The 27,730-nt window shown below is 48.0% G+C and overlaps 1 protein-coding gene across 2 annotated transcripts in view; it reads right to left on the bottom strand.

The window, feature by feature from the left end:
* The window catches only part of ANKHD1 (ankyrin repeat and KH domain containing 1), a 411,439-nt gene that overhangs the window by 55,184 nt on the left and 328,525 nt on the right, over window positions 1-27,730 (bottom strand). For both annotated transcript variants that reach the window (XM_063928239.1, XM_063928240.1), the window contains exon 25: window positions 3,290-3,452. In XM_063928239.1, the coding sequence (XP_063784309.1) occupies window positions 3,290-3,452 (163 nt within the window). The remainder of the gene's footprint in view (window positions 1-3,289; window positions 3,453-27,730) is intronic.

The raw sequence follows: 27,730 nt of genomic DNA, 5'->3' as shown, positions 1-27,730 counted from the left end.
GAGATACCGCTTCCTGCACCAAGGCATCTGTTGTAGACTGCTGCCAGATCTGTGCAAACTGAAGAAGTCGGTCCCCCAGGTGGAGGGCCGCACCATCAGGCTGATGGGTTTATCATCTGTTTTACCAACCGGTCCTCTGGTAGCCCAATGCTTTTCAGTCTACCCAGACTTCTTGTATTGGGCCTGCTTGCTCTCATTTTTTTCTTTAGCTTTCCTTGATCCCGAAAGGGCCGAAAAGCCGGAACTTTAGGTTTGAAATTGTATGTGGAAGGGAACTTGACCTTCTTAAGAGTCTGCTTCTGACTCCAGAATATTTGTCAATTCTTTACCAAAAAGAATATCTCCAGAAAAAGGTAATGATTCCAAAACCTTCTTATATTCTGAATCAGCTTTCCATGTACGTAGCCAAACTGCTCTGCGAGCAGCTATTGTTGAAGCTGATGCCCTGGAGGCAACAGTACCCATATCCAATGCTGCTTCATCCAGGAACATTGCAGTCTGTTTTATATGTGCTTTTATGGGATTATATGGGATTTTTGCTCTCTAGAAGCTATAGAAAAATCCCCCTCCAATGCATCAGCCCAGGCAGCCACTGCCTTTGCCATCCAAGCTGAAGCCATGGCTGGCCTTATGACTGCCCCAGACAGGGGAAAAATGTTTTTTAGAAATCCATCCACTCTCCTATCCGTGACATCATTTAATGATGTTGAAGGCAAAGGTAATGCAGATTTTCACACTAATCGAATTACATGCGTATCTACTTTAGGAGCCACCTCCCTTTTTAAACAATCCCCAGCTGGAAGAGGATAATTGGAATTCCATTTCTTAGGGATTCTAAACTTCTTATTGGGCGTGGCCCAAGCCTCTTCCATAATTTCCGTCAGCTGACCCTGGAAACTCCGTTTTAACTGTTTTGGGACGTTTAAACACAGGTACCTTGGTTAACACAGGCTCTGCTGATTCCTCTAAGGACAGAATGGCTTTCATTGCTTTAATTATCTCAGCTCTATCCACTGAGCTGAGACCTTCCTCCTCCTCTTCGTATGCCGAAGTAGAAGTAATTGAGCTTTCATCTTCCGATGAATCCTCATCTGAATCATGTGTAGCCTGTGAAGATGAAAATTTACTTACCACTGTTTTATCAGCTTGTTTCTTTTGAGAAGTTGCTGCTGGAAGTTATACACCATAGGTGGGGAGCTGCATGTAAAGGTTAATAGTGCAACCTATCCCTGGTACAGGAGTTGGAGGAATTATCCGTTCAGCTATACTGGATAAAGTCTGTGCAAACATAGCCCAAGGTGGATCCATTTGTACCTGAATCTGCCTTGTATTTTTCATTAACCCCTGATGAAAGCTAATACAATTTGCACACAAACCATCCTGAACCAGATCCTAAGAGGATAACACAATTTTGCAAGACAAACATGATATGAGTGTTGGTGTTGCTGTGAGTGTACCTTCCTCACCTTTGCCGCTCGTAAGGTGTGTACACATGGTGAGATTTATCTGTCCAATCTGTCTGGTGAGAACAAAAATCTGGTAATGGATGAGAGCAAATGACAATAGACCATTTGCTCCCAACCACTGGAAAATAGACAATGGTTGTTCAAACAAATAGGTTAAATCAGTTTGTTTGGAAAATGTGTTAAATCAATAGTTTTAATCCATTTTCCAGTGTTTGGGAGAAAATGGTTGATTGTCATTTGCTCTCATCCATTGCCAGATTTTTGTTCTCACCAGACAGATTGGACAGATAAATCTCACCATGTGTACACGCCTTTAGACATGATAAATAATCAACACTTCCACAGTGTACTACACAATTTTATGACTGTAATCACTTTAAGCTTTTTAAAGTGATATACAATCCGACCTTACCCATGCACCGGCATTGAGGATCGGAATAAACAAACTGACAGAAATTTAGTAAAGTCAGCAATCACACTGTCAGTCAGTCACATGTTATACATTAGTATATTAAGCAATATGAGCACATCATCAACTACAGCTAAATTTTAAGTATGTAGGAGAACATATTACTGCATCATGTTTTAAACAGATCAAACGTATTCAGATGCAAATGCAAAAGAAACAACAGTAAATGTATACAGACTCATATGCAATAGACACTTTATCTAACAATTCGTACTCAAAAGGTAGATAGAGACTTAGTGCTGTATAACCCATACTCAGTAGAGTGGGATACAGGGAGACTCACCTCGCTTCTAGGACCGATCAATACGTTAGCGAACACTGAGTGGATCCAGACGCTACTAGTGTACACTGTCGCTCCATGAACCTATAGTGAACACAGACGCTCAGTGAACACGGACGCACCAGTCACGCAGCCATCTTATGCTGCGACTGGGTCCTGTACAGCGTCTGAGACGGAAGCGGGAAACCGTTCATCGCGGGAGACTCCGAGATAACTGGTCGTGAACCAGGAGGAGGGGCGACCAGGAGAGCGTCTGACTCACCGCTGCTGACATCAACCCTAGGGATCATGGCCTCATACTAATCCTGGAGCCTCTGATCCCTAGGCCTAGCGCTGGTGCACCCAAGATGGCAGCCCGTCAGCGACTGTTTGGTGGTCTCCTTCCCAAAACAGTGCGGCTGTGTCCATATTCCCCTTCTAATTGAAATCGATGCCTTACCTTCTCCCCGTGCGCCGGCCACAGCCTGGTAACGTCTGCTGGACCTGCTAGTATATCCGACACAGACGCCCGCCGAAACAGCACTGTACTCTCCCGGCGGAGAGTTGTTGGAGCAACTCTTTCTAAGGTACGTAAAAACACGCTGTTTAGAAAGATCACTCAAAAAATAGTAAGACTATACAAAATAAAATAAGAAAGCTTAGGGCTGCTAAGAATCAGCAGCCCTCAGACCATGGTCCGGCTCCTGCCGTAAACAAAAAACTGATTTGCCTGAGCAAGGAGGAAAGGATATATGGACGGGCCTGTTGCATGCTGGGAGGCCGGAAAATCTTTGACCGATTGGTGCAAATCCGCTGTTGCATCATCACATCTCATTGTTATCCTGTGGATAACCTGTGGACCCTGCCGGAGAAATGAGTAATCCTGCAAAATATGAACAAATTCTTCATGCTTTCACCGACTAGATACACACAGAATTGCAGTGTTTAGACCAGCACCAACAACTATTGTCTTTCTAATAAAGTTTTTTGTTATTTTTGTTGCATCATAAACATATAATAAATATACTTCCCAAATCTCAAAACTTAAAAAGATTATACAACTGATGCTGAACCAAGTTACATGTTAAGTCTTACCATCAACATCATTTGCATCATCAAGCAAATCACAATTCCCTGAAAGTTTACAGTCCTCATCATCCTCCAGTTTCTTTTTCTGCAAATTCCTTTTCTTTTTTCTCTTCTCTTTCCGCTTTTCCCTTTTAGCTGCAAGAGCTTGTTTCCGACTTTCTTCTCTTGACTATTTCCAATTGAAAAAAAAAAAAGTAGTTTTTTTTGCAATTAATTAGCATATCTAAAATAAATGCAGACTCCTATAATAAGACATTAAGTAGGGAGGCCAATCCCGGGATCAGGATCGGCGGGATCCCGGGATTTAGGCCCAAAATCGGCCGGGATTCAATCCCGGGATTGGGAGCTCCAATCCCGGGGATTGAGGGATCAGCGTTGAGCGTCCTCAGGATACTCAGACGCTGCCTGGCTCCCTCCTCCTGGCTGCCCGGCTCCCTCCTCCTGGCTTCCCAGCGCAGCGTGACGTGCAGTGGCAGGTCACGCTGCGCAGTCTGCAGTCACACGCCAAGAGCGACGGATGTTCTCACCCGCCCGCGTTGTATGGCGAGTATTGTGAGTGCGGGGAGGGCAGGGGACACATAGGGAATAGCCATAGGCCCGGGACTGGCCTCCCTAATATTAAACTCTACTCCATAACACTTAACCAGTATCAGGACTGGATGTATCACCTGCATGCATAAAAAGCATTTCCCATAGCCATTTTACTAGGGAAAATTCACTGACTGTTGTAACAGTGCTCAGCACCATAATTTTTTAAGGTTACCATGGTATAAAAACTACTGCTTGAAAATGGTCAGTAATCTGTCAGCACGATTCTCCCTCATGCACAGGACCGTTGCACAAATTCAGACAAATTACTTCTCCAAAATTCCAAGATTTTAGTGGGTCTTAAGTTATAGTGCAAGGCATTGCTACTAAGCAATGAAGTTTTCATATGAACAACAATTTCTTAACTGACCAGTTAAAAAGGAAAAATAAAATAAAAAATTTAAAGCGTGTGATGCACGGGACTTTATGTTCACTTTCTGGAGAATCTCCCAATAGCTCATTAAGCTATTTGTAATTGCATGCAAGTCAGATGGGGCTGTGATTGTTTGCAGAAACAAAAAACCCCAGAAGATGACAGGATAGGCTCTTCCCTTGGCTGTTTGATGGCATGGTTGGAGCAGAGGACCCATATCTCCAGGGAATAATAGTGGAAACGGGAAAAGTAGCACTTGTGATCAGGCCCCTACTGCAATCCTAATCAGAGACTTCCCGGTTTGCATATTCACATTTGAATACAGTTTCTAAATACTTCTACGATAAAAGGCTGCAACATAAAAGGTGGAATTTCCTCCGAGGAATTAAGAGGTAAGAAGGGAAATGAAATGCGTTACCAAGTAAGGTTATGTGCACTGGCATATCTATAATGTGTGCAGTGTATGCGGTGCACATGAGACCCCGGGGGCCAAGGGGCGCACACCGCACACCCTGCACCCATTTTTTCAATACTTACCCCAGGAGTCCGGCGTCAGTAGCAGCAGTGCTACAGATGCCTCCAGGAAAATGGCATGGCGGACATTTTTCCATAATTTCACGCATGCGCAGCAGGGAAATCACTGGGCAAATGTCCGCTGTGCCATTTTCCAAGAGACCTGCCCATGCGCACTAGACTCTGGGACAGCGCTAGGGTTTCCTAGGGACCATAGTGACCACAGTCTATTGCTCTGTTAGCTAAAGAAGAGGGGTTCTGGATAGAGACTGCACACAGGACTCCTCCTCTCTTGATGCGTCCCTGTGTATGTGACTGTAGCTTGAGAATGATTACTAAAAACATTACAATTAATATTTTAGTTAGGCAAAATATGGTTAGTAATAATCTAAGAGAGAAAAAAAAGGTCCTATTTAACCACTTAATTTTTTTAAATGTTCCCAATATTTCAGATTTTTTTATTCTCAAACTGTTTAAACCTAATTCAGTATAATGTAATTAAGATACATGCATATTTGTTATATTAAACCAAATAAATGAAATAGCTTATTTACATCATTTTAAAATGTAACATTTTTTTTTTTTTAACACAATTTTGGGACATTTTTGGAATAAATAGTTTCATACAGTCAAGAGAAAAACCTTATGGTGAAAACATCATTGTTATTCTATATTTACAGTCATGCAAGAAGATTAGTCAGTAATAGGGTGTGAGCCTAAAGATCGAGCATGACTCACTGCTGGCTGGGAGAGGAAGAAGAGTAGGGGGAGGTGTGCTGCTGGGCGTTCCTAGTAGGATCATCTATCGCAGCTGCTCCCAAGACAGTGCCTGTAGTTGGTTGAGAGGAGGGAAGCTGCAGTATACCTTAGTCATGGGTGGCCGATCCCTTCAGTAGCCAGGCCGGAGGAGATAGTGGGGAGGTTGGCAGTTATGATGACATGAATCCTGGAAAATCACTTCAGGGGCAATTATTGGGATCCGAGGTCTCGCTTGCTGGAGCCGGGTGGACGCTGTTGTGAGCGGCGGCTGTGATGTGGGGACGGGGAGAGGCAGGGAGACGGGGGAGCAGCGCTACAGCAGCGGCTATATAGACGCTGGTGTAGCGCTGCTCTCACCTGTCTGCTCGCGGCTCTCCCATCTCAGCTCCAGCATCTCAATTCGACTTTTTTAAAAGTCGAATTGAGATGACATTGAATAGCCCAGGTCGGATCCATACTTTTCTCGTAGTCCGTAGAGGATAATGGGGTTGCATTTAGTACCATGGGGTATAGACAGCTCCACTAGGAGCCATGGGCACTTTAATAATTTGATAGTGTGGGCTGGTTCCTCCCTCTATGCCCCTCCTACCAGACTCAGTCTAGGAAACTGTGTCCGAGGAGACGGACATAATTTGAGAGGATATAACGGATAATGGTGAGATTCCAAACCAGCACACACAAACCAGAGTAAAGCTATGCTAACTCAATTTTAAACAGGAGCAACAACAGCTGAACCAACAATACTTAACCAAGTAACAGTGCAGGAAGAACGAAACACCGGGAGGGCACCCAGTATCCTCAACGGACTACGAGAAAAGGATTTACCAGTAGGTAATTAAAATCCTATTTTCTCTTACGTCCTAGAGGATAATGGGGTTCCATTTAGTACAATGGGGATGTACCAAAGCTCCCAAACCGGGTGGGACAGAGCTGATGCAGAACAGATTGACCAAATCGAAGGTCCTCAGAGGCCAAAGTATCGAACTTGTAAAACTTAGTAAACATGTTCAAACCAGACCAAGTAGCCGCTCAGCAGAGCTGTAAAGCAGAGACACCCCGGGCAGCAGCCCAGGAAGAACCTGCCGTGGAATAAGCATGCTGGATAGTGAGCCTGATCCAGCGTGCAATTGTCTGCTTTGAAGCAGGACACCCAGTTTTATTGGGATAAACGAACAGCGAGTTGGATTTCCTGTGAAGAGCTGTCCTCTTTACGTACCTTCAAAGGCCTCACAAGATCCAAAGACTTTGAAGTAGCAGAGGTGTCTGTGACAACCGGAACCACAATAGGTTGGTTGATGTGAAACGCAGACACCACTTTAGGAAGAAATTGCTGACGAGTTCTGAGTTCAGCTCGGTCCGAAAGGAAAATTCTCTTGTGAGAAAACACCACCAGTTACGACACGCGTCATGCTGAAGCCAAGGCCAACAGTGTGACGGTCTTCCACGTAAGATATTTTACGTCCACCTCCTGTAACGGTTCAAACCAGTCCGATTGGAGGAACTGCAGCACCAAAGTGAGATCCCAAGGTGCCGTGGGAGGCACAAAGGGAGGTTGGATGTGCAGAACACCTTTCAAGAACTTCTGGACCTCAGGGAGAGAAGCAAATTGTTTTTGAAAGAAAAAAAAATGGACAAGGCCGAAATCTGGACTTTTATGGAGCTCAGACGTAGGCCCACATCCACACTTGCCTGCAGAAAAAGCCAGAAACGTCCCAGATGAAATTACACCACAGAATAATTTCTGCTCTCACACTGAGAGACGTATTTCTTCCAAATATGGTGGTAATGTTTAGACGTTACCCCCTTCCTGGCTTGGATCATAGTCGGGACAACTTTGTTAGGAAACACTCTTCTGGCTAGAATCAGCTGTTCAACTTGCATGCTGTCAAACTTAGCAGCGGTAAGTCCTGATAGACGAACGGGCCCTGTTGAAAAGATTCTCGCGAAGAGATAGAGGCCACGGATACTCTAGAATCATCTCCAGAAGGTCCGCGTATCAGGCCCTTCTTGGCCAGTCCGGAGCAATGAGTATTGCTTGAACCTTTTCCCTTTTTATTTGTTTTAGAATTCTTGGGATCAGAGGAAGTGGAGGAAACACGTACCACATCTGATAGACCCATGGAGTTGTCAGAGCGTCTACCACCACTGCTTGTGGGTCCCTCGACCTGGAACAATAACGCCTGAGCTTCCTGTTGAGACGAGAGGCCATCATGTCGATTTGTGGATATTCCCATCGACGTGTCAAGCACCTGAACACTTCCGGGTGAAGGCCTCACTCCCTCAGGTGCAGGTTGTGTCTGCTGAGGAAGTCTGCTTCCCAGTTTTCTACTCCTGGAATGAAGACCGCTGACAACGCCACAGCGTTTTTTTCTGCCCAGAGTAGAATACATGACACCTCTGACATTGCTGCTCTGCTTTTGTTCCACCTTGTCGGTTTATGTACGTTCCTGCCATCACATTGTCCGACTGGACCTGAATGGCCCAATCTTGAAGAAGATACGAGGCCTGCAGAATACCGTTGTATATGGCTGAGTTCCAGAATGTTGATTGGACGGATAACTTCCTGACTTGACCATCTTCCTTGAAACTGCACTCCCTGGGTGACTACTCCCCAACCTCTGAGGCTTGCGTCTGTGGTTAACAGAATCCAGTTCTGAATCCTGAACCCTCAACGAGGTGAGAAGTCTGTAGCCACCACAGAAGGGAAATCCTGGCTTCTGGCGACAGACGGATCCTTTGGTGCATGTGAAGATGTGATCCGGCCCATCTGTCCAACAGAAAGAGCTGGAAGGGTCTTGCGTGAAACCTTCTGTATTGAAGCGGCTCGTATGAGGCCACCATTTTCCCCAGAAGGCGAATATATAGATGCACCGATATCCGGGTTGGCTTCAGGACATCACAAACCATCGACTGGATTACCAATGCCTTTTCCAACGGAAGGAACACTTTCTGCGACTCCGTGTCCAGTATCATTCCCAGGAATGGAAGCCCCCAAGTTGGCTCTAGGCGAGATTTCGGAAGGTCCAGAATCCACCCATGATCCTGGAAAAATTGGTTAAGAGACCAATGCTGTCCAGCAACCTCTCCCTGGACGGCGCCTTTATCAGAAGATCGTCCAGGTACATTATCTCTGCCATCACTTTGGTGAATACCCTCGGTGCCGTGGAGAGACCAAATGGCAGGGCCTGGAACTGGTAGTGACAGTCCTGCAGTGCAAACCGTAAATAAGCCTGATGAGGCGGCCAGATCGGAATTCCCCTTCCTCCAGACCCGAGATCACCGCTCTGAGTCTGTATACTTGTAAGTACAGGTTGAACGATTTTAGATTCAAAATCGGTCTTACCGAACCATCCGGTTTCGGTACTACAAACAAATTGGAATAATATCCCTTGTTTTGTAGATGAGGTGGGACTTGAACAATTACCTGAGTCTGTATCAGCTTTTGAATGGCATCCTGTAAGGTTATACTTGCCTTTTGTGAAACTGGTGAGCCTGATTTGAAGAATCTGTGAGGTGGGAACTCCTGAAACTCCAGTCTGTAGCCCTGGGAAATAAGATCTATGACCCAGGGATCCTGAAGTTGTCCAGATGGGACTGAAAATTTTTAGTCGGGCTCCCACCTGACAGCCTTCCTCCAGGCATCGCGGTCCACCGTCATGCTGAAGGCTTTGAGGAAGCAGAGCCTGAGCTCTGTTCCTGAGCACCTGCAGTAGCTGGTTTGCGTGGTTTACCTCTTGTGCCTCTGGAGGCCGTAGAAGCACCTCTGTATTTGCCCTTAAACTTGGCCGTCCGAAAGGACTGTAAATTTGAAGCTGAATAAGCTTTCCTGGCTGGGGGAGCTGCGGAAGGTAGATACGTAGACTTATCCGCTGTAGCTTTGGAGATCTATTTGTCTAGTTCATCTCCAAACAAGGCCTCTCCTGTGAATGGTAGGCCTTCCACGCCTTTCCTGGAGTCCGCATCAGCAATCCACTGGCATAGCTACAAGTCCCTGCGTGCTGACACTGTCACAGCGGTGGTGCGTGCATTAAGCAAGCCTCTCTCTTTCATGGCTTCCACCATAAAGTTTGCAGAGTCCTGTATATGCTGCAGGAGTAAAACAACATCCCCCCTAGACAAGGAATCTAACCCCTCAATTAGGTTACCTGACCATTTAGCAATGGCTTTTGTGATCCACGCACATGCAATAGTGGGTTTCTGGGCCACCCCAGCACCTGAGTACAATGAATTGAGTGTAGTCTCAAATTTATGATCAGCCATGTCTTGTAGGGAGGCTGCACCAGGAACAGGCAATACAATTTTCCGTGACAGCCTAGAGACTGATGTGTCCATTATCGGTGGATTTTCCCATTTTTTACTATCCTACAGAGGAAAGGGGGAGAGCAAACTTTTAGGGATCTGAAATTTCTTATCAGGATTAACCCATGGTTCTTCAAACAAGGTATTCAATTCCTTTGACGCAGGAAAAGTGACTGAGGACTTCTTTTTTACATTAAAATAATATTCCTCACACTCCTCTGACACCTTATCAGGAATTTGCAGAACATCTCTGATAGCCTCTATAAGAGCCTCAATATCCTGTGATAGAGTAGCATCAAACCCCCCCCCCCCCCCCGCCAAATCCACCTCACCCTCCTCCATGTCTGACCTGTCAGCGCCAGAGTCAGGCTGCAGGATATGGGCCAAAGATCGTTTTTGCGGATAAATGGGAGGGGACTGAGATGCTGGTCTGGGGACTGAGTCTATTCATAAGCTCATCCACAGTCTGTCTTAAGTATTGAGTATTGTATTAAGTATTGTAAATGTGACAGCACACACACACACACACACACACACACACACACACACACACGAAAAGGTTAAGCACAATTAGCCCACAAAGAGCCCTTCAGGGAGACAGAGTTATTTGGAGCCAGCCCTTATCGCTAATGTCAAGCTTAGCCGGATCGCAGACTAAGTACCCTGATAGGGGACTTAGTACACTAATAATCGCTCCCCCCCCTTGCTATGACCCCCTGATACCGCTGAGGTAATGTGGAGTCTCTTCGGAGGAGCTGTGCGTCCCTGTCAGTCAGCGTCTGTGTCCACTGCAGAGGGAAAATGGCTCTGGTGTGCGGCTGGATCCGCTTATAGTGAAGGCGCGCGGTCTTCCTGCTTTTTATACTGGCTGAGGTAATCGGGTGCTTAAAATGGAGAGAAAACAGTTTTAAGCCTGTTTTTGCCAGTGTGGGTACTGTGTACAGTGTAGTGAGACGCAGCTGTGTACTGTGTCTGGAGACGCATTCCGCCCAGGTTAGAAGCCGTGCGTCTCCGTACCCTCATGCCGCCATAATGGCCGGCGACCCGCTAGCCAGGACACCATCTTAATACTCACCACTCTTCTTTCTACTGGCTCTGTTAGGGGTGGCGGCGTGCTGCGGGAATGTACGCTTGCCGTGGTGGGGTTTGCGAATAGTTCCCTCAGGAGCTCAGTGTCCTGTCAGCGAGGAAAGGAACCATTAACCCTTCAAAAGGTTGGGCCGTTCCCCCCATTAAGTCCCACGAAGCAGGCAGGCTGGTGCCTCTGAAAATAACAAACATATAAAATAAATGCAGAAAACTCTTCAGAAGCTTCCATAAGCGTGATCGGCTCCTCCGGCACATTTTCTAAACTGAGTCTGGTAGGAGGGGCATAGAGGGAGAAGCCAGCCCACATTATCAAATTCGTAAAGTGCCCATGGCTCCTAGTGGACCAGCCTATACCCCAATGTACTAAATGTAACCCCAGTATCCTCTAGGACGTAAGAGAAAATAAGATTTTACTTACCGATAAATCTATTTCTCGTAGTCCGTAGTGGATGCTGGGGACTCCGTCAGGACCATGGGGATTAGCGGCTCCGCAGGAGACAGGGCACAAAACTAAAGCTTTAGGATCAGGTGGTGTGTACTGGCTCCTCCCCCTATGACCCTCCTCCAAGCCTCAGTTAGGATACTGTGCCCAGACGAGCGTACACAATAAGGAAGGATATTGAATCCCGGGTAAGACTCATACCAGCCACACCAATCACACCGTATAACTTGTGATCTAAACCCAGTTAACAGTATGACAAAACGTAGGAGCCTCTGAACAGACGTCTCACAACAAATAACAACCCGATTTTTTTTGTAACAATAACTATGTACAAGTATTGCAGACAATCCGCACTTGGGATGGGCGCCCAGCATCCACTACGGACTACGAGAAATATATTTATCGGTAAGTAAAATCTTATTTTCTCTAACGTCCTAAGTGGATGCTGGGGACTCCGTCAGGACCATGGGGATTATACCAAAGCTCCCAAACGGGCGGGAGAGTGCGGATGACTCTGCAGCACCGAATGAGAGAACTCCAGGTCCTCTTTAGCCAGGGTATCAAATTTGTAGAATTTTACAAACGTGTTCTCCCCCGACCACGTAGCTGCTCGGCAGAGTTGTAATGCCGAGACCCCTCGGGCAGCCGCCCAGGATGAGCCCACCTTCCTTGTGGAATGGGCCTTGACAGATTTAGGCTGTGGCAGGCCTGCCACAGGATGTGCAAGTTGAATTGTGCTACAAATCCAACGAGCAATCGTCTGCTTAGAAGCAGGAGCACCCAGCTTGTTGGGTGCATACAGTATAAACAGCGAGTCAGATTTTCTGACTCCAGCCGTCCTTGAAATGTATATATTCAATGCCCTGACAACGTCCAGCAACTTGGAATCTTCCAAATCGCTAGTAGCCGCAGGCACCACAATAGGCTGGTTCAGGTGAAACGCTGACACCACCTTAGGCAGAAACTGAGGACGCGTCCGCAGTTCTGCCCTGTCCGAATGGAAAATCAGATATGGGCTCTTATACGATAAAGCCGCCAATTCTGATACTCTCCTGGCTGAAGCCAGGGCCAGTAGCATGGTTACTTTCCATGTAAGATATTTCAAATCCACCGATTTGAGTGGCTCAAACCAATGGGATTTGAGAAAATCCAAAACTACATTCAGGTCCCACGGAGCCACTGGGGGCACAACCGGGGGCTGTATATGTAGTACTCCTTTTACAAAAGTCTGGACTTCAGGAACTGAAGCCAATTCTTTCTGGAAGAAAATCGACAGGGCCGAAATTTGAACCTTAATGGACCCCAATTTGAGGCCCATAGACAATCCTGTTTGCAGGAAATGTAGGAATCGACCCAGTTGAAATTCCTCCGTGGGGGCCTTCCTGGCCTCACACCACGCAACATATTTTCTCCAAATGCGGTGATAATGTTGTGCAGTCACCTCCTTCCTGGCTTTAACCAGTGTAGGAATGACCTCTTCTGGAATGCCTTTTTCCTTTAGAATTCGGCGTTCAACCGCCATGCCGTCAAACGCAGCCGCGGTAAGTCTTGGAATAGACACGGTCCCTGCTAAATCAGGTCCCGTCTTAGAGGTAGAGGCCACGGATTTTCCGTGAGCATCTCCTGAAGTTCCGGGTACCAAGTTCTTCTTGGCCAATCCGGAGCCACGAGTATCGTTCTTACTCCCCTTTGCCATATAATTCTCAGTACTTTTGGTATGAGAGGCAGAGGAGGAAACACATACACTGACTGGTACACCCACGGTGTAACCAGAGCGTCCACAGCTATTGCCTGAGGGTCTCTTGACCTGGCGCAATACCTGTCCAGTTTTTTGTTGAGGCGAGACGCCATCATATCCACCTTTGGTTTTTTCCAACGGTTCACAATCATGTGGAAGACTTCTGGATGAAGTCCCCACTCTCCCGGGTGTAGATCGTGTCTGCTGAGGAAGTCTGCTTCCCAGTTGTCTACTCCCGGAATGAACACTGCTGACAGTGCTATCACATGATCTTCCGCCCAGCGAAGGATCCTTGCAGCTTCTGCCATTGCTCTCCTGCTTCTTGTGCCGCCCTGTCTGTTTACGTGGGCGACTGCCGTGATGTTGTCCGACTGGATCAACACCGGCTGACCCTGAAGCAGGGGTTTTGCCAGGCTTAGAGCATTGTAAATTGCTCTTAGCTCCAGTATATTTATATGAAGAGACATCTCCAGGCTTGACCATACTCCCTGGAAGTTTCTTCCCTGTGTGACCGCTCCCCAGCCTCTCAGACTGGTATCCATGGTCACCAGGACCCAGTCCTGTATGCCGAATCTGCGGCCCTCTAACAGATGAGCACTCTGCAACCACCACAGAAGAGACACCCTTGTCCGTGGCGATAAGGTTATCCGCTGATGCATCTGCAGATGCGATCCGGACCATTTGTCCAGCAGATCCCACTGAAAAGTTCGTGCGTGGAATCTGCCGAATGGAATTGCTTCGTAAGAAGCCACCATCTTTCCCAGGACTCTTGTGCATTGATGCACAGACACTTTTCCTGGTTTTAGGAGGTTCCTGACAAGTTCGGATAACTCCTTGGCTTTCTCCTCCGGAAGAAACACCTTTTTCTGAACCGTGTCCAGAATCATTCCCAGGAACAGCAGACGTGTTGTCGGGGTCAACTGAGATTTTGGAAAATTCAGAATCCACCCGTGTTGTTGCAGCACTACTTGGGTTAGTGCTACTCCGTCCTCCAGCTGTTCTCTGGACCTTGCCCTTATCAGGAGATCGTCCAAGTAAGGGATAATTAATACGCCTCTTCTTCGCAGAAGAATCATCATTTCGGCCATTACCTTGGTAAAGACCCGAGGTGCCGTGGACAATCCAAACGGCAGCGTCTGAAACTGATAATGACAGTTTTGCACCACGAACCTGAGGTACCCTTGATGTGAAGGGCAAATTGGGACATGCAGGTAAGCATCCTTTATGTCCAGGGACACCATAAAGTCCCCTTCTTCCAGATTCGCTATCACTGCTCTGAGTGATTCCATCTTGAACTTGAATTTTTGTATGTACAGGTTCAAAGATTTCAGATTTAGAATAGGTCTTACCGAGCCGTCCGGCTTCGGTACCACAAATAGCGTGGAGTAATACCCCTTTCCCTGTTGTAGGAGGGGTACCTTGACTATCACCTGCTGAGAAAACAGCTTGTGAATGGCTTCCAATACCGTCGCCCTGTCTGAGGGAGACGTTGGCAAAGCAGACTTTAGGAACCGGCGAGGGGGAGACTTCTCGAATTCCAACCTGTAACCCTGAGATACTACCTGCAGGATCCAAGGGTCCACCTGTGAGCAAGCCCACTGTGCGCTGAAATTCCTGAGTCGACCCCCCACCGCTCCTGAGTCCGCTTGTACAGCCCCAGCGTCATGCTGAGGGCTTTGCAGAACCCTGGGAGGGCTTCTGTTTCTGGGCAGGGGCTGCTTGCTGCCCTCTCTTACCCCTTCCTCTGCCCCGGGGCAGATATGACTGTCCTTTTGCCCTCTTGTTCTTATAGGACCGAAAGGACTGCGGCTGAAAAGACGGTGTCTTTTTCTGTTGGGAGGGGGTCTGAGGTAAAAAGGTGGATTTTCCGGCAGTTGCCGTGGCCACCAGATCCGATAGACCTACGCCAAATAATTCTTCCCCTTTATACGGCAATACTTCCATATGTCGTTTGGAATCCGCATCACCTGACCACTGTCGCGTCCATAAACTTCTTCTGGCAGATATGGACATCGCACTTACTCTCGATGCCAGAGTGCAAATATCCCTCTGAGCATCTCGCATATAAAGAAAAGCATCCTTTAATTGCTCTATAGTCAATAAAATACTGTCCCTATCCAGGGTATCAATATTTTCAGTCAGGGAATCCGACCAGACCACCCCAGCACTGCACATCCAGGCTGAGGCGATGGCTGGTCGCAGTATAACACCAGTATGTGTGTATATACTCTTTAGGGTAGTTTCCAGCCTCCTATCAGCTGGATCCTTGAGGGCGGCCGTATCAGGAGACGGTAACGCCACTTGTTTTTAAAAGCGTGTGAGCGCCTTATCCACCCTAGGGGGTGTTTCCCAGCGCGCCCTAACCTCTGGCGGGAAAGGGTATAATGCCAATAACTTTTTTGAAATTAGCACTTTTCTATCTGGGTTAACCCACGCTTCATCACATACATCATTCAATTCCTCTGATTCAGGAAAAACTACAGGTAGTTTTTTTTCACCCCCCACATAATACCCCTTTTTGTGGTACTTGCAGTATCAGAGATATGCAAAGCCTCCTTCATTGCCGTGATCATATAACGTGTGGCTCTACTTGAAAATACGTTTGTTTCTTCACCGTCGACACTAGATTCAGTGTCCGTGTCTGGGTCTGTGTCGACCGACTGAGGTAAAGGGCGTTTTACAGTCCCTGACGGTGTCTGAGACGCCTGGGCAGGTACCAACTGGTTTTCCGGCAGTCTCATGTCGTCAACTGATTTTTGTGCTGACATTATCACGTAATTCCATAAACAAAGCCATCCATTCCGGTGTCGACTCCCTGGGGGGTGACATCACCATTACCGGCAATTGCTCTGCCTCCACACCAACATCGTCCTCATACATGTCGACACACACGTACCGACACACAGCAGACACACAGGGAATGCTCTTATCGAAGACAGGACCCCACTAGCCCTTTGGGGAGACAGAGGGAGAGTTTGCCAGCACACACCCAAGCGCTATAATATATATGGGAACAACCTTATATAAGTGTTGTATCCTTATAGCAGCTTAAATATATAAAATATCGCCATAAAAAGTGCCCCCCCTCTCTGTTTTACCCTGTTTCTGTAGTGCAGTGCAGGGGAGAGTCCTGGGAGCCTTCCTCACAGCGGAGCTGAGCAGGAAAAAGGCGCTGTGTGCTGAGGAGAATAAGCCCCGCCCCCTATTCCGGCGGGCTTTTCTCCTGTAGTTTGTAATATCTGGCAGGGGTTAAATACATCCATATAGCCTCAAGGGCTATATGTGATGTATTTTTTAGCCATAAAAGGTATTTACATTGCTGCCCAGGGCGCCCCCAGCAGCGCCCTGCACCCTCCGTGACCGTTGGTGAGAAGTGTGTGACAAACAATGGCGCACAGCTGCAGTGCTGTGCGCTACCTTCAAGAAGACTGAAGAGCCTTCTGCCGCCGGTTTCTGGACCTTCAATCTTCAGCATCTGCAAGGGGGGTCGGCGGCGCGGCTCCGGGACGAACCCCAGGGTGAGACCTGTGTTCCGACTCCCTCTGGAGCTAATGGTGTCCAGTAGCCTAAGAAGCCAATCCATCCTGCACGCAGGTGAGTTGAACTTCTCTCCCCTAAGTCCCTCGATGCAGTGAGCCTGTTGCCAGCAGGACTCACTGAAAATAATAAACCTAAAACTTTTTCTAAGCAGCTCCTTAAGAGAGCCACCTAGATTGCACCCTGCTCGGACGGGCACAAAAACCTGAGGCTTGGAGGAGGGTCATAGGGGGAGGAGCCAGTACACACCACCTGATCCTAAAGCTTTAGTTTTGTGCCCTGTCTCCTGCGGAGCCGCTAATCCCCATGGTCCTGACGGAGTCCCCAGCATCCACTTAGGACGTTAGAGAAAATAGGATTTTGGTTACCTACCGGTAAATCCTTTTCTCGTAGTCCGCAGAGGATGCTGGGCGCCCGCCCAGTGCTTCGTTTTCCCCAGTAGAGGATGCTGGGGTCCACATTAGTACCATGGGATGTACCAAAGTTCCCAGAACGGGAGGGAGAGCACGGAGGCTCCTGCAGAACTGATTGACTGAACTTCAGGTCATCCGAGGCCAAAGTATCGAACTAGTAAAACTTTGCAAACGTGTTCGATCCAGACCAAGTTGCAGCTCGGCAAAGTTGCACTGCCGAGAGACCCCGGGCAGCCGCCCAGGAAGACCCCACCTTACGAGTAGAGTGGGCCTTAACAGATTAACAGATAGTGAACCTGATCCAGCGAGAGATCGTCTGCTTAGAAGCAGGACACACAATTTTCTTGCGATCATATAGGACAAACAGAGTCTGACTTTGTGACAAGAAGTTCTCTTCACATATATCTTCAGAGCCCTTACGACATCCAAGGACTTTGATGTAATTGAGGAGTCAGTAGCCACTGGCACCACAATAGGTTGGTTGATATGAAATGCCAACACAACCTTCGGAAGAAACTGCTGGCGTGTCCGGAGCTCAGCCGTATATTCGTGGAAGATCAAGTAAGGGCTTTAACAGGATAAAGCCCCCAATTCGGACACACGTCTAGCAGAAGCCAAGGACAACAAAGTGACCGCCTTCCATGTAAGAAATGTGACCTCCACCTCCTGTAGAGGCTCAAACCAATCCGACTGGAGGAACTGCAACACCACCTTAAAGGTCCCAAGGCGCCATAGGCGGTACAAAGGGAGGTTGGATTTGCATAACTCCCTTCAAAAAGGTCTGAACCTCAGGGAGGGCAGCCAATTGTTTCTGAAAGGAAAATAAATAGGGCCGAAATCTGGACCTTTACAGAACCCAATCTCAGGCTCATATCCACTCCTACTTGCAGGAATAGGAGGAAACGTCCCAGTTTAAACTCCACCGTAGGAAACTTCTTCAATTCACACGAAGAGACATATTTCTTCCAAATACGATGGTAATGTTTAGACGTTACCCCTTTCCTAGCCTGTATGAGGGTAGGAATAAAAGTCTGCGGAATACCCTTCCAAGCAAGTATCAGGCGCTCAACTTCCATGCCATCAAACGTAGCCGCGGTAAGTTTTGATAGGCAAACGGCCCCTGCTGCAGCAAGTCCTCCCGAAGAGGAAGAGGCCTCGGCTCTTCTTGCAGTAGATTCAGAAGGTCAGCGTACCAAGCCCTTCTTGGCCAGTCTGGGGCAATGAGGATCGCTTGAACCCTTGTTCTCCTTATGAGCTTTAGGATTCTTGGGATGAGTGGGAGTGGTGGAAACACGTACACTGACTGGAACACCCACGGAGACACCAGGGCGTCCACTGCCAGTGCCTGTGGATCCCTCGACCTGGAACAATAACGCCGAAGCTTCTTGTTGAGACGAGAGGCCATCATGTCTATTTGGGGTAGGCCCCAAAGATCTGTTACCTCCCTGAACACCTCCGGATGGAGTCCACACCCTCCTGCATGGAGATCGTGTCTGCTGAGGAAGTCTGCTTCCCAGTTGTCTACTCCCGGAATGAAGATGGCTGACAGCGCCAACGCGTGCTTTTCTGTCCAGAGGAGTATTCTTGTCACCTCTGACATTGCCGCTCTGCTCTTCGTTCCGCCCTGTCGGTTTATTTAAGCCACTGTTACGTTGTCCGACTGCACTTGAATGGCCCGTTTTCTTAGAAGAGGGGCCGTCTGAAGAAGACCGCTGTAGACGACTCTTCGTTACAGAATGTTGATGGGCAGGATGGCTTCCAGGCTTGGTAGGAGGCTACCATCTTTCCCAATAGGCGAATGCATTGATGAACCGACAACCGGGGTGGCTTCAAGACATCCTGGACCATGGATTGGATCACCAACGCCTTGTCCCGTGGAAGAAATACCCTCTGCACTTCCGTATCCAGGATCATTCCCAGAAATGACAATCTCTGGGTTGGTTCCAAATGTGACTTTGGAAAATTCAGAATCCACCCGAGACTCTGGAGCCGTCGCATTGTGAGAACAATGGACTGCAGCAGTTTCTCCTTGGACAACGCCTTTATCAGCAGATCGTCCAGATATGGAATGATGTTCACACCCTGTTTGCGGAGCAGTATCATCATTTCAGCCATCAACTTGGTAAACACCCTTAGTGCTGTGGAGAGGCCGATTGGCAGTGCCTGGAACTGGAAATGACAGTCCAGTAATGCGAAGCGGAGATGAGCCTGATGCGGAAGCCAGATTGGAATGTCAAGGTACACACATCATCCAGTGATACCAGGAATTTCCCCTCTTCCAGACCGGATATCACTGCCCTGAGAGACTCCATTTTGAACTTGAACGCCTTTAGAAAGAGGTTCAATGACTTTAGGTTCAGAATGGGCCTGACCGAATCATCCGGTTTCGCTACCACGAAAAGGTTCGAATAATCTTTGTTAAGCATGTGAGGTGGTACTGGCACAATGACCTGTGTCTCTACCAGCTTCTGGACAGCGTCTTGAAGCACTGCGCTGTCCTCCAACAGAGTTGGTAAGCCCGACTTGATGAGGAGGGAGACTTTGAAATTCCAGCCTGTATCCTTGAGACACAATATCTACTACCCAGGGATTCAGACCGGACGATACCCAGACATGACTGAAATGTCTGAGTCTCGTTCCCACAGGTCCTACCACCGGGGAGTGCAGTCCACCGTCATGCGGAGGACTTTGGCGTACACGAAGCAGGCTTTTGTTCCTGGGAACCTGCAGAGGCAGGTTTCTTGGACTTAAGCCGACCTCCCCTAAAGAAGGTATTGGATGTTCTAGCCTTTCTAGGCTAGTTAGGCCGAAAGGACTGCGGTGCAGCTTAAGAAAATGATTACTTAGGAGCAGGTGCTGCTGAGGGAAGAAACGGAGACTTACACGCTGTAGCGGTGGATATCCACGCGTCTAGAGCTTCCCCAAAGAGAGCCTGACCTGTATAGGGTAGGGACTCCACGTCGGCCGACCACTGGCGCAGCCACAGTAACCGACGAGCTGAAACCGACATGGAAGAAATTCTTGCAGCCATGGAACCTAGGTCTTTCATGGATTCTACCATAAAACCTGCAGAATCATGTATGTTGCGTAAATACAATGCAACGTCATCCCTATTCAAATCCTCAAGCTTTAAGGTTGCCGACCACTTCACTATTGCTTTTGCAATCCATGCACTAGCAATAGTGGGACGTAATATGACCCCAGAAGCAGTATACATTGACTTAAGTGTATTATCAAGCTTCCTATCTACCGGCTCCTTTAAGGCGGTAGATCCTGGAACAGGTAAAACCACCTTTTTTGAGAGTCTGGACACAGATGCGTCAACATTAGAAGGGTTTTCCCACCTTTTCCTATCCTCCTCAGAGAAAGGAAAAGCCACCAGAACCCTCTTAGGGATCTGAAACTTCTTTTCAGGGTTTACCCATGCCTTTTCAAAAATAGCACTCAACTCCTTTGACGCAGCTAAGGTTAGCGGGGCTTTTTTATTTTCAGTGAAAAAAGCCTCCTCAACCTGCTCAGGTGTGGTATTATTAACATTTAACACATCCCTGATAGCCTCTATCAACAATTGCACCCCCCTTGCAAGAGATGCGGACCCCCGTAACACATCCCCATCACCATCTGTAAATTCAGAATCGGTATCCGCGTTGTCTTGTGTGACATGCACAAGCGCACGTTTGTGGGGGTATATAGCGGGGTGTCCTGAGGTACCAGACATGGGCCAAACAGCCATAGAGCTCTGTAATACCTGGGTTGCAGATTCAGTACTAGCAACCCTGTCAGAAATCTGAGAAATCTAAGTTTTGATAGAGGAAAACCACTCTGGTTCCCTTGCTGGTATCTGTGCTAAACCAGTGCTAACCTGAATACATGGAATGGGATCATCCTGGGAGGATAAATCCTCTGCAGCATATGACACAGTGTCCCTGGACATAGCTAAAGGAGACCACCAGACACGCCACACACACAGGTGGGGCAGACAGAGTTTCCCCCCACCCAAGAAAGGCAAGAGAGAGACAAAGATCGGAGCCAACCCACAACACTTATAGTAAAAGGCAACCCCTTACCAGCGCAGATTGTGTCCCTTAATAGTAGACACAGTCTTTTTGCAGCCTCCCCTCCCTTCTACAACCCCCTGGTACCGTGTACAGTCAGTAGAGCTGCTGTGGAGGGACCTGATCTTCCATCCAGCGCTGTGCAGGCAGGAAAATGGCACTGGAACACTGCTGGGTCCGCTCTGAGAAGCTCCGACCACAAAATGGCGCTCTCTTCCCGCTCTTCAGATGATTATACTGGCCTGAGGAAAGTTGCTGGCTGAGATCCTCGGACCCCGACAGGCTTGTTGACCAGTGTGGGGGGTAAGCGCTGGCCCAGGGCGCCCCTCACAGAGCTGCACTGTGTGTCTCTGGTACCATCCCAGGAGCGCAGTTAATACCGCGCTCCCTCTCCATTGCCGCCAACTTCAGACCGGCCCCTCGCTTGCTAGGGAGGTCGTGACTAACACTACTTTTTTCAGCTCTGTAAGGGGTTGGCGGCATGCTGCTGGGGCGAGCGGTTCCCCTGTGGCGGAGACCGATCTGACCCCTCTGGAGTTCAGTGTCCAGTCAGCGGAGTCAGTGACTCAGACCCCGCAGGGCGGACACTGCTCCCCCCCTTAGTCCCATGCTGCAGGCAGGCTGTTGCCAACAGCCTTCTGTAAAAAAAACAAACTCTAAATTTTTTTTTTAACTAGAGCTCCCCTAGCTGTGACCGGCTCCTCTGGGCACATTTTCTAAACTGAGTCTGGTAGGAGGAGCATAGAGGGAGGAGCCAGCCCACATTTTAAAACCAGTCTATACCCCATTGTACTAGTGTGGACCCCAGCATCCTCTAGGACGCAAGAGAAATAACCTTTTCTCATTCATCCATGTGGAACACAGGGATCACTATGGGGCGTCCCAAAGCAGTCTCCCTAAGGGAGAAGATGCTCCTGTGCTGTACTACCCCACTATGGTCAAAGCCTGCATCTACGAAGACGCTGCACCGAGCTGCCTAAATAATGCACAAAGCACTGGTGGAACATTCACGGATGGAGGCAGGCACCGGACAATTACCCAAACAGTACACCTGTCAATTGGTTAGGCAGAGCCACCTGGCCAAGGTCAGCTAACCCAATTTGTTGAAATCATCAAGGACTAAAATATTTGCAGAAGTCCCAATTTCTGTCCACAAAAAAATCCGGAGGGCACGCACGTCGTCTAAGGAGGCATTCTCCGGAGAAGCATCAGGCGCCGGAAAGGATGGCACCATAATCTCCTGATTGATGTGGAAATGGGATATGACCTTTGGAAGATAACCCAGATGCGTGCGAAGGACGGCTTGGTCTGGATGGAAAAGAGCGCCAAGACAAGGCACTCAAATCAGAGATTCGTTGTGCCTAAGCAATCGCAAGGAGAAACACAGTTTTCGGGGTAGGCCATCAAAGGTGATCCTGCAGAGTCTCTAGAGATCTGGCAAACAGAAGCAGGTTATCCAGAAAAGGTAATATAATCAGACCTCTCTACCTCTGAGATGCGCCGCCATGACATTAGTGAAACCATGAAAAGGAGTGGAAAGTCAAAATGGCAAAGGCCAAAATCGGAAGTCTTCCTCACGAACTACAAACCGGAGGTAGCTTTGCTGGGAGTTGCGGATGGGAATATGCAACTAGGCATCCTGTATATTCAAAGAGGCCATGAAATCCCCTGGTTCCAGAGCCAGAAGTATGGAGTGCAAAAAATCTCAAGACATGAAGGTATCTGTCAAGTGATTTGAGGATCAGAATGGGGTGGAACAGATTGTACGGTTTCTGGGCCATTAAGAGGTTGTTGTGAAAGCCTGTTCCTCATTGGGATGGGGAACTGGTGTTAAAACCTGGGAAGCCAGAAGTCAGAGAATGGGCTCCTCAAAAAGCTTCTTCTTTATGATCTGCCGGAAGGCACGTCGAAAAAAAACTGGGTCGAAAGATGTTGCAAGATGTTAATGGATAGTAAGAGCATAACCCTGGGAAACTACGCCCATTATCTAAAGCGTCCGAAGATGTTGCAGACTAGACGTCGGCGAAAAGCTGCAGATGGCTTCCCCCACCTGGATATTTCCCAGGTGGAGACCCACCCAGTCAGGGTGCTCCTGATGGCGACAGCGGAAGCCGAAACAATAGAAGTGTGGATGCCTCACCCAAGTAAGTGCTCGCCTCCTAGATATGCTCCACTAGAGAGAATACGCAAGACCTGTGAGCCTTGGAGAGAAGACCATCCTCTAAAGAGGCTGCCAAACGTCCTATGGCCTTAGCAACCCAAGCAGACGCAATGACCGGGCACACAACCACCCCTGCATTGGAAAAGATTGTTTTAAGGAAATTCTCCCACTTCATATCCTTGAGAGGCAGTGTTTGCTATAGGAAAGGTAGTAGACTTAACCAAACAATGTGTGCGCATCAACCGGAGGAAGGACGGGAACTCCCATTTTACTCTATTTGCCACTGGAAGCTGATAAAATGTAGAAATGAGTTCTGATACCAAGAAATGCTGGTTAGGACGAGTACACGTCTCTACTAGGTGGTCTGCCAGCTGAGCAAAGAAAGGGAATTCAGCTGCTGCTTTCTTCTGACACTTACTGTAAATAAAGATTTAGAAGACTTAGAGTCCTTATTCAAAAGCACGAATCTAACTGCCGTGATTAGAGCTTCAACCAGTCACCTGGGTTTGGGAATCTTCCAGAACAGAGGACGTTTCCACGTCTGAAGAGACAGACATCTTCTTCATGGTCTAAAGACACATCCGAATCAGAGTCATACGCCGAACAAGCTGTACTGTCTGGCAAGTTTGCGCTTGGACTGCCTGTTCTTCTCCAGCATTTGTTGGAGAGAAGCAGTCACCTGTGCCACTCCCTGAACAGACTGCGAGAAATACTGAACCCATGGCGATTCTACGGCACTGGGTTGGGCATCTCACTAAGCAGGCAAAATATTAGACTGACCTACACCTGTACCTATGGCAGTAAGGAGAGGCAGCCCAGAATTTGCAAGCTATTTACCAGCTGCAACATTACCTGAGAGAGTGAGGATATCCATGCCGGTTCCTGAGAGGAGATAGTGGCCAAAGGAACCTCACGCTGTATACTCGGATAACACCTGACACATAAGCCACCATGGATCGGAGCCTGAGGATAAAATCGCATCAGTACAGCTTTTGCAGTGGTGCAGGATACCACATTGAAAAGAAACCAATCCCGGGTAACCTGGGAATGAGAATTTTTCAATCCCGATTACAGAGTTAAGACACAGAAGAAAAAGAAAAATAAAAGAGAAATTCGGGGACTAACAGGAACCCCTTGACTAGCATGCCTTTGCTATACGCACCAGACTAAAAGAGGAAGCCTGAGCTTGGGTTGGGGTATAAGTGGAGAGGGAGCCTGTGCTACTGGGTAAAGAAATTTAACCATTTGGTGGCCAGGCTAGCACCCCATCAATACCCCGTTGTGATCCCTGTCTCCCCCATAGATGAATGAGAAATTGTAATAATTTTTCTGCAGCGGGGTACACTGTGTTCTACAGGGAATACACTGGGGTGCAGAGATGGATCTTGATCAAGAGACACCAACAGGCTAAAGCTTTAGACTGTCCCAGAATGCATTCCGAGGCCTCCTCTATAACCCCGCCTCCAGGCACTGTGAGCACAGTTTTAGAGTTGGTGCCTGCACGAAGCAGGTCACTTAACAGGGGGTCTGCGCTAGGCTGCCCTGAAAAAGCTTTTTGAAGACTTCAAGGGCTGCGGCACTTCATATGCCAGTGTGACATACTGTGCTGCGGCTCCATCACCTCCCCAGCGGCGTTGCATACTCCCGCTGGCTCTGTTCCTGGGTACTTGCGGCGGAGGCGCTCCGGCTCCTAGGCACACTACCGCAGACGCTCTCCTGGTTCAGGCGGCTGCAACTGAGGGAGGCAGTAAGAGGGTCCCCCAGGCGGGAACGCCATTAAAACGCGTTCCGGTTGCGGATTAAGGAGACGAACCGCGATGCTGGCGTGGACACTGTGACAGAGCAGGGAACCCTACTATATCCACCAGGACATGGAAGCACAGGTCAGATAGTAAAATATCCACTTTAATAAGGCTCCATAGTACCCAGTGGTGAGGACCAGCATAGGGGAAAATGCGCTTGACCTGTAGCCCTTCCCCCAGCTCCGGGCGCCATCTACTGCTGGTGTTTCCGCCCTGGAGCGGCCTCACACTCTCCCTCACTCCCTGACTGAGACGCTAGGCGCCATTTTCTAAAACAGATGCGACTGGTCTCCGAGACTGCAGAGCAAGGTCTCCTTTGTAAACCCGCCTGTACATCAACACCGTGGTTTTACAAACACTTAAGTATTCTAAATGTCGATAATAAGACAGCGTTAGTTAAGAACAAGTGTACCTGTGCCAGAATATATTGTACGAGTATTCTGATACATACATCGGGTCTCGGACCACGCACTGTGTGTGTGTGTGTGTGTGTGTGTGTGTGTGTGTGTGTGTGTGTGTATGTATAAAATTATATATATATATATATATATATATATATATATATTTATATATTTTTTTTTTTTCCCTTTCTGTGTTCATATAATAATCCAATGCAATTTTATTGTCATGAAAGTAATTATCTGCATTGCAAACGTGACTGTGTGTGCCTGTATCTGCTATGTGATTTCTCTGGGTGTATTCCACATATATCCATCACTTTATACTGTACCTTGGGGACTAGGTGCGTCTGGGTCCATATATAGTGCGTCACAGTATTTACGTATTACGTGTATTCTACTGTGTACTCAGTCACATAATACCGGATTTATTAACAGGTGTTGTGTACTGGGTACTCGGTCACATGCGAACAGATTTATTTGCAGGTATGTACTGTCTGGCTTCATCGTACCAAACCGCTCTCTGTTGCATGTGTGTATGTTTACCATGTAGGGCAGTAAATCTGGGGACGCTCCTGCATGATGCAGAGCATGCGCAACGGATTTACCTGAGGGGGAAGTTTTGTGTGATGGTCTGTGTACTATGTCACATACACCTCCCAGTCAGTCCGCAGCTCCTGTAATCAATCAGGAGCCAACCTGAGCTACGTTCTCAAACCTACTGGGTTCTCTAGTTGAAAGCTTTATGTCCCCTATGGGACCACCTGTAACATTACAGTCTCTGATATCCCATGGTTACTCCGCTTTGGGTGGGAAAATTTTGCCTCACGGATTGTAGCGTATGACTCATTCCTTGGTCAGGCAAAACCCTGTTCCAGGTCATTCTCGTGTCTCTGGGTCATCTGAGCGGGCTGCTTCTTCCTCCCTATCCAATAATCTCTCTGATATTTTATTTGAAGAGATGGGGATCATGCTGTCCTGTCAGTCCCTATATTACAGTAGGTGTCACTGACAAGGATCTTCCATTGCTAAATGATACCACTATCCTTGTGGTTACTGGGTAACAAATCCTACAAATCACCGATTATAAAGAGGATTCCCCTACTGTGGTTAAGTAAACTGATATGTTCACACGTCAGTCTGTAATTAAAGCTCTGTTACCACAATCTGACCATTAGGTGTACATCAGACAAGACTCCTGGTTTAATCCAGGGAAGACATTCCCCTTGTCTACAATGTGCATTAGCTTAATATCCTCCCCCTGCAGAGTTATATAACGAGTAGGTAATTCACTGCTAGTGAACTCATGTGTCACCCATCGGGTGTCGTCCACTCTGCCTCTCACCACTGTCCCCTCACTGTAGGAACCGACAGGTAAGCGTGCGGAGGGATGCCTGAAGTCTATCACTACCTTGCGGGTGTTGTACATAGACCACGATTGCATCCTCTTGGGGCTGCAAAATAGATTGATGACTTGATCAGGCATAAGAGGAAGCTGCCCGAGGATATATCTGACAATGCCAGACATTCCCTGTCTCACAATACCACTGCTACCTTTTCCTTCACCAGGAGGCGTCCCCTGAGGCAGGTGTGTTGGCTGCCAAGGTGTCGAATACATCTGTCCTGGCTCGCTGTATTCTGTGATCTATGTCGTGGATGGTGGACCTGGACTCCAAAAGTCCTTGGAGGTATTCCCCTTTTATTGGGGACATTTTATTTGGGGAAGACCTAATTAAAAATGGGGTCTGAATCGGCAGCTACTATGACTGCCTTTCTCCCAAATGCTACTCCTTCTGCACAGAAGGCACCACTTTTCTCTGCTTACAGCCTTAAGGGAAAGCGAAGGTCAAGCACACACGAGATTGTCTTGTGCTTCTCATGAGAAGCCTGCTGCATGACGGGACAGGCCTCCCCCTGGGGGATCCCAGGGTTGGGGCCGACTTCTACGATTCATCCAGGTCTGGTTAATGACCACTTCAGACGCATGGATGTGATAAGTTATTTCTCACGGGTACGCAGTCTCTTCCCAGAGACGTCCCCCTTGCCAGTTCTGCACATCGGTTATAACTTCGGATCCGTTAAAGGCACAAGCTCTACTGATGGTTGGGAGTTCAATCCTGGATACAGGAGTGGTAGTGCCGGTTCCTCTGTGCCAGAGAGGCAGAGGATACTACTCGACCCTGTTTCTAGTCCTGAAACTTGATGGGTCTTTCCGGCTTATTTTCAACCTCAAAGCACTGAACAAGTTTGTTAGAGTGTCCAAGTTCCGTATGGAAATAC

Source organism: Pseudophryne corroboree, chromosome 6, assembly GCF_028390025.1.
Source record: "Pseudophryne corroboree isolate aPseCor3 chromosome 6, aPseCor3.hap2, whole genome shotgun sequence".
NCBI classification, from domain to species: Eukaryota; Metazoa; Chordata; class Amphibia; order Anura; family Myobatrachidae; genus Pseudophryne; species Pseudophryne corroboree.
This window is presented reverse-complemented; position numbering and strand designations above follow the sequence as displayed.